Below are 7,690 nucleotides of genomic sequence, written 5' to 3'. Positions count from 1 at the left end.
CCTGTTTTTGAGAACGGAGCTGTCTGTAGCAGGGTAGGAGCAACTGCTAGTCACGTTATATCCAAATCTGCTTTATCATTGGGCACATTTCACAGAGATTTATTCCTTAATTGTTTAATAGTTTGGGAATTACCTTCCATCAGTTCTGCTAAGAAAGGAATGGATTCTGGCAGCAGGACAATGTAATTCTCCTTTAGTTTTTCAGCCAGTGCTAACACAGTAATCAAAGCAGCAAATCGAACCTGAAAGGGATGAAAGAGTAAAGAATGAGAAAGTAGTGTTAGTGCATTTATTATTCTAAGGGCTGTACTGACTCGAGATAAGCTCTAAGTTTTCAAACTAATCGTTAGTTCACATGCGTTTATTCCCTTCATTATGTTCATTCACCTTTCATCTTAGGATACCAGTTTATTTAAATCAGTGTTTTCCAAACTGTGTCCCACCACTGCAGATCTTTAATGTGAAATGTCTTTTTATAACCTTTTCCTTTAGAATAAAATAAAACAAAACAATAAAATACCACATGCAAACTCAAGTGTGTCACCAAATTTTACTTCACTGGAGCACGCCAGCCCTCCAAACTGACAATAAAGTACCTCCAGCCACCTCTGGCAGGTCTCCCTACCCCACAGCCCCTGACTGGTCACCACTATAGCTGTATGAGGGGCCAGGACACTCGCTTGGGGTAAGCTCCCATCTCAGCACTGAATAAAACACATTCTATGTCACAATATCCTAGTTTTGGGGCATTAAAGAAGGTGGTGTTTCTCACATGCCTTGTCTGTGATGAGGACAGCAAGCAGTAGCTGGGTATTGTTAGCTTTTGAAACAAAAGCCCGACTGGTCTTCTTTCTAATTTTGGATATTTTCATTAAAGACTGGCTGGATAGTACAAAGTCGATTATTCAAAAACCATTTGTCACTACCTAGATTCAATCAGGATTTCCTTGATTTGTGCAATCAAAGTGAAATATTACAATAAATTTGATGCTGCTACTTGTATAAAAACCTATGGTTTAAAATGTGGGGGTTCATCAAAATAGTCTCATTGTTAGCATATCCTAATAAAGACTTTGAACTAATAAATCCTATTAATGAAATTCTGCCTTGGTCTGTTATATCCAGTAAGGTTCTGATATAATCATTAGTTTGAGAAATGGCAAATCATTGCTAAAACAGTTTGAAATTTGTGACAGCTGGGTGTGGACTTTCGATTTCCACTCGACCTACCCATGTTTCATTTCTGCTGCCACCACTAATGCAACAAGATCACAGGTCTCGTATTTACAAACGAGAATATATTGCTCTAACTCAAAAGACTATTATTCTGTGGACAAATTCAATGCATTTATCTCTGGAGCACAATGACATTTCAATGGCACTTTAAACACAAGGAATTACTTCAAATCATTGTTACTTAAAGTATTTAGAAGGTATTTTAGTACTTGTATCCAAGCACCATTGGGGTGGGGATAGGGCACTGCTATTCTTTACAAATAGCCTCTAAGTAAAATCCAAAATTTTATCAGGCTCAAACTTCTGCCTGATACAAAAGACTGGACCTCTAGTACTGGATGACAAATAGCAATGCTCTTCCCTGCCAGTTTACCAGGGGCCTACATCTGTGACCACCTGCAGGCTGTTTAGGCTACGCAATGAAAACGCGCAGTTTCCATACTTGTGACCCAGTTCCTAACCTTAGGCGAGGAGTCTCTCGTCTTTAGCAGAATCTGGTAGTTCAGTGGTTTCCAAAGAGAGTCATCCGCCATGGCCACTGAAAACTGTGCGATGCAAGGGATCAGGTGCTTTGTCACCCGTTCCTGGAATTTCTCTTCTCCCCCAAGCCTGTTTTCCAGCTATGAAGAATAAGACAAAGACTTTGAACAGGTCTCATTTTTTTTTCTTCTGTTTGAAAAAATACCCAACATATAAGTATTTTACTATCTTTCATGGTATTAGCAGATTCAAAAACCAGGCATTATTCTAATACTTTCTAGGGCAAATTTATTGCCTTCTGGAACTCAAATGGAATCTCATGCCCTTGGCCATCGCCCCTTTCTCCAGCAGAACATCTTGGAGGGTTTCTTTCCTCCAGAGGGCAGCCATGCTCTGAGGCGTTCTCAATGAGGCCCAGTTAAAACAAATTAAGTTAACCATGACACCTTATATCATGTCTTTCTTTTGAGCAGTTAAAAAACAAAAGAAAACAAAAAACAACAACTCGAGATCAGGCATGGTGGCTCATGCCTGTAACCCCAGCACTTTGGGAGGCTAAGGTGGGCGGATCACTTGAGGTCAGGAGCTCGAGACCAGCCTGGCTGACACGGCAAAACCCCATCCCTACTAAAAATGCAAAAAATTGCCACGTGTGGAGGTAGGCACCTGTAATCCCAGCTATTTGGGAGGCTGAGGCACAAGAACTGCTTGAACCTGGGAGGTGGAGGTTGCAGTGAGCGGAGATTGCGCCACTGTACTCCAGCCTGGGCAACAGAGCAAGGCCCTGTCTCAAAAAAAACAAAACAAAAAAAACTCAAATTCCACAATGAAGTTGTATCTTTGAAAAAACAATTTTTAAATAAAAAATTTCATTTAAAAGAGCAAACAATAAAAAAACCTTATAAAGAAAAAAGCCTAGCAAGCTGTCATTTGAGCAGATATAAAGCCTGCCAAGATCGAACAGTGATGGCTTCCTCAGTAATAAAAGATGAGTCTGTTTGGTTACCTGATCCACCAGAGGCATCATCAAGGCTTCTGCTCTCTCTTTGCTTATAAAATGCTGGGTATCAAAAAGGAAGATTTTGTATAAACAGTTCAAGATAAACCGCAACAGCAAGCAGCACTTTTCAGGGTCATTTTCAGAGTCAAAAAATGCTTCATCTGTAGAGGGAAGAGCAAAACGAAAAACACTGAATTTATTTAATCTCCAATGTCTACACTGAAATCACTATTACAATAACTGTAATCACAAGAGTCTAAATAATCTAGAAATCCTAATGAGGATGAAGGCAGAACCCGAAATGGATGGCCTCTGGAAAAATGATTCCTTGTTTTAGAGCTAAAATTCTAACACTCAGTTTGGCAAGTTAAATAGGAATTTAACCCAAAGTCAAGTGGGTCATGTATTAGCAGTAGAGAATAATCCTGATTTTTAGGTTTTAAAGTCACTCCCAGTAACTGACAGTAATGCCCATTTACTTTATTCTTTCTCCCGAGTGAGTCGACTTATAACATTTCTTCATCATGCTAAAATAACACTTCACTGTCTGACGACAATGAAGTATAAATTCGCCCTCCCTGCTTAGAGCGTAAGAACCTTTACAATCTTGTCCCTGAGCGCTAGGTTGTATCTTACTGGTATCTCGTATAAGGTTCACAGAGCAAAAAGTGACAACGGAACTGAAGCAACTACCCACCTGTTTTGGAGATGTTCACCTGGTTCAAGGTGTCGGCAAAAGGCTTCACTAAGTGGCCGGCAAACAGAGTAAAAAGCCCTTTCAGCTTTTCAGCAATGCAATCTGCCAAGTTGTAAAATGTCAGCAGCCTGTCCTTTGGGGCATCTTCAGTTTTAGCCCAATCAAAGAGCTAAAAGGGTAAGATAGTAATGTTAGTTTCTTCGACATCTTGTCACTGAAACCTGAGCACAAAAGAGAGGAAGAGTAAGAAAGCCTCACCTTGAAGAACAGGGGTCTGAATGTGACCTCGGAAAGTTTCACAACCATGGCCACTAGACAGTCGATGATACAATTTTCTGTTTTTCCAATTTCCTCCAGATCGTCCTGAAAACCCAAGAGTCCATTTATTAGAGTACTGCTATCTAACTGTAAATTATTTTGGCAAGTACAGCTGTTACACAGCTAGAGAATTCTCGGACTCTTAAATAGGTAGATAACAACTCTAGGATTTGGAGGACCGAACCTAAGCTCACCTCAGAGTGCTGTGCTCGGAAGTCCAGGGCCTCCAGGAAAAATGTGGTTAGCTGAGACTGATGGGAGGTGAGCTCTTCCTTCTTCATCACCCCAATATGCTCTTGCAAGATGCTCATAAACGGACCCATGTGATTCTACCAGTAACACAGTAAAGAGATGTGCCATTTTCAAATTATTCCTAGAGTTCAGTAATGTGTATTTTAAAAAATTAAATAACCATATTTTTCTTTAAGTGAAAGTTTACACATTTCAGTACCACCTCTCCCTTCTCCAAAGTCTTAATACTCAGTATGAATCTAACCTTCCAGCTCTTCTCAATCTGCTTGTAAGTTTTTTTGGCGGCGGGCAATAGGACTCGGGGTGCAAGTGTGGTAGCCAGTGTCTTTTTAAGGGACGTGAGACGGATATTGGCCTGTGAGGCGGAACCCATTTCACTAGTAATTTTCTCCAAATGAATCACCTGCAGGAATATAAAAAACAGTGATCAGGGCCATTGCAGATCCTCACTGACAAACACACACTTACAGAAAGGCTTCCTAATGACATGCTAGTGTCTGGGAAATGCTTAGCACCTTTTAACTACAAACGGAATTCTTCTAAAGTCAACCCTAAACATCAGTGGATAAAACTGGGCAGATACCTCTTGCCCAACTTGCAATCAGGGACGAAGTCCAATGGCAGATGCAGAAGCACCCAGAGAGATGATTTTCTTGGAGGACAGGAATGCAAGGGACCACGGCAAAAGTCAAGTTCTTCCTTGCAAAAAAACCGAGACAGCTCCTCAGAGCACAGGCTTCTATCTGTGACGAGGCTACTTTGAAGCCCTGGCTGTGGCATTTGTGAACCGGTTTAATCATCTGCCCATTGTAGTGAAGGTTCCTAACCTTGTAAATGGCAAATGATCAACACAATGAAACTGCCAGGGCTCAACATTCTTGAACATTTTCAATCAGAAACACCACTGGCCCCTAGCGTGTTGACAGGAAATTGCTGACCTGCAGTACAAAAATTCTGCCTTGCAAGATGCCTTAGGATTAAACCTCTCACATTAGAAACAAGGGCACATTCATTTCCACAAGTAATAAAAGGCAGCTCTACCAGCCCAACTCCAAAAATCTCACAGAAGAAAAAAAAATCCAGAATACATTCTGCACAACTAAAGAAGAGAAGCACCTCACTAAAAAGTGACCCCATATTGATTTCAAGATTAAGTGGCAAGGATGATGGAAGAGAAAAAGTACACATTTAATAAAAGCAAGCACATCTTTTCAGAAATAAGACTCCTTTCTGTCGAACACAAGCTAATACTTAAAAAACAAAATCACTGAATTCATTATCTTTGACTTTCCCCAGTCACCCCACGTAGCATGTCGTGGTCACCATGGCTCACCTGGGAGAGAATACCTTCCAGGTAGGGGCTGATGAAGTGTGGGAGAGTCTCTACCACCTTCTGCAGGGCAGCCAAGGCGCTGAGCAGATAGACCTCGCTGGAGACCAGGTCACTGGTGTTCTTCATTGTCGTCAGCAACGATGGCATCAGGCTAGAAATAGAGTAAGAGCTAAACCAGAGGAACTTCCAGCAGAAACGGAGACTAGGGAATGGAGTAGAGAGCATTAGGAAAAAAACAACCAACTATGCTTATCACATCGCTACGTGCCTCATGGCCTAAAAAGCGCTGTCTACACATTTCCTGTGACTAAGCACAAGAAATCTCCCGGTGCCAACAGTGGGGACACAACAGTAATTTAAAAAATAACAATGTCTTTCATTAATTAACACTTACTATGCGTCAGGCACTATACAAAACTCCTTGCAAGCACTGTCCTACAGTCCTTTGAGGTGGACACTATCTCTCTTTTACAGGCAGCAAAGCTCTAACAGGTTAAGGAACCTACTGGCTGCATGGTAAGGAACTACCACAGCCAGGAGCTTCTAACTTCCATATATGGCAGCAGAAGGCAGCTTTGGCCTTGTCCACCTGGATGGGCCCCTCTACCAAGGACCTTCACCCATTGCTTTTTGACTGTACTAGACAAAAGGAAGAATGGGGGACAATTAACATCACAAAGCAGTGCATCTGAAGATAAATAGGAAGGCTGTGTCTTTCCATCCAAAGATTTTTTTTTTTTAAGAGACAGGGTCTCACTGTCACCCAGATACAGTGCAGCAGTGCAATGATAGCTCACTGCAGCCTTGAACTCCTGAGCTCAAACGATTCCCCTCCCTTGGCCTCCCAAAGTTCTGGGATCACAGCCGTAAGCCACCACACCCTGCAAGATCAACTCTTTAACAAATCCAATTTTACGCAACTTCTACTCAGAGGAAAAAGAAAAAAGACCCTAAGAGGTTATTTTTCAATGTGTTCAGATGGTAACAGCTCCTGTTCCAAGTCTCCAGCCGCATACCTGGGAAGCTGAGGGATGGCCAGTGCTTCCAGGGTGGAGGCCACCTCGGCTACGCACAGCAGTGCACTTCCCAAGACATTCTTCTCTTCCTTTCTCTCTGCAGCAATCAGTTTCACAGCAGTGCTCAGCACTGGGACAAAAGGATCTGGATTTTCTGCACCAAAATTCTTGCATAAAAGCTTTAAGGCATACAACGCTGTCTGTCTGTTGATGGCTTGTTCTTCTTCCCCTTCCTTTTTCTTACGCTGCACAATGGCCAAAAGGTCTGGAACCAGCTTCAGGAAACGGTAAACCTAAAGGGGACAGCCACAATCCCCCAATCATTAAATCTGCAAAAAATGCTTGCCCATTTTCCCATGTCCTGGCTGGAGATTGTCTGAATGGAAATCAGACTAGGGGGTCCTGAGCCACAGTCACGCTAAGCAAAATGCATGTTCTAACTGGCTTTTCACTTACACAAAGAACCTACTGATTTGGAGTAACAGGGACTTAGAATTATGCTAAGGCTAAGGCCATGTAAGCTCCTTAGTAAGTAAGAATTCCACTAGGCTGAACTCCCATTCGAAGCACTCTTGCAACACAAGTAACTCCCATTAGAATCAACATCACATTGTAAAACATGTCATGGTATTACATTCAGGTAACAATAATATACTTCAATTTTAAACTGTAACACTGGAGAAAGTTAAGGGAGTCAAAAGCACTCTTTGATAAGTGAAGTCTAGTAAATAGGTGTGTCCTGGGTCTCCACTCACTACTGTCTTCTTCCAGGATATATTCTGCTGTAGCTTGTTATTCAAAAGGTCCAGTGCTTTCCGGCGAACAGATGGCAGGGGATTGCCCACCAGCCCTCTGATGACAGGAATGAATGTCTCTGTGGGCAGCAAGGCATTGACCTAAAGAGAAGTTTTATATTTAACATGAAAAGAAAAAAACGTTAAAAGAAAAAGATGAACTTCAAATAAGACAGACTGATGTCCATCGCACACCACCAGGTACAAGGCACTTTCCCACACATTTTCTTATTAATTCTTAGAATAACCTTTCGGGTAGGCAGCACTAACCACACGCCATCAAACAAAACAAAAACTCGATATTGGGGGGAATGTCAACGCCATGAAGCTAAATCATTTAGCTAGATTTGAAGAGCAATCCTAATTTCAAGGCCAGTGATATGCAGGTAACATACTTAATATTTCAACTTTATTGCACTTGAATAAAGTAGAACATTACATATTACATGGCTGAGTTATTAAATATATGAGGAACATGTTCTCATAACTGGTAGGGAAAGAATTTTTCCAGACAAATTTATTTCTAGTCATCAAGATATTATTTTCTAAGAAAAATCTGAGCTT

At 41.5% G+C, this 7,690-nt stretch overlaps 1 protein-coding gene across 3 annotated transcripts in view; it reads right to left on the bottom strand.

Moving 5' to 3' along the window:
• Positions 1–7,690, bottom strand: part of HEATR1 (HEAT repeat containing 1) — a 55,763-nt gene that overhangs the window by 1,153 nt on the left and 46,920 nt on the right. For all 3 annotated transcript variants that reach the window (XM_035281154.3, XM_008985770.5, XM_002760882.6), the window contains exons 35-44: positions 7,088–7,228; positions 6,333–6,625; positions 5,317–5,467; positions 4,228–4,386; positions 3,926–4,060; positions 3,672–3,776; positions 3,414–3,582; positions 2,723–2,877; positions 1,698–1,856; positions 134–242 (exon numbers count right to left, since the gene is read on the bottom strand). In XM_035281154.3, coding sequence (XP_035137045.3) covers positions 134–242; positions 1,698–1,856; positions 2,723–2,877; positions 3,414–3,582; positions 3,672–3,776; positions 3,926–4,060; positions 4,228–4,386; positions 5,317–5,467; positions 6,333–6,625; positions 7,088–7,228 — 1,576 coding nt within the window. The remainder of the gene's footprint in view (positions 1–133; positions 243–1,697; positions 1,857–2,722; positions 2,878–3,413; positions 3,583–3,671; positions 3,777–3,925; positions 4,061–4,227; positions 4,387–5,316; positions 5,468–6,332; positions 6,626–7,087; positions 7,229–7,690) is intronic.

This window comes from Callithrix jacchus, chromosome 19 (assembly GCF_049354715.1).
Source record: "Callithrix jacchus isolate 240 chromosome 19, calJac240_pri, whole genome shotgun sequence".
Classification (NCBI taxonomy): domain Eukaryota; kingdom Metazoa; phylum Chordata; class Mammalia; order Primates; family Cebidae; genus Callithrix; species Callithrix jacchus.
This window is presented reverse-complemented; position numbering and strand designations above follow the sequence as displayed.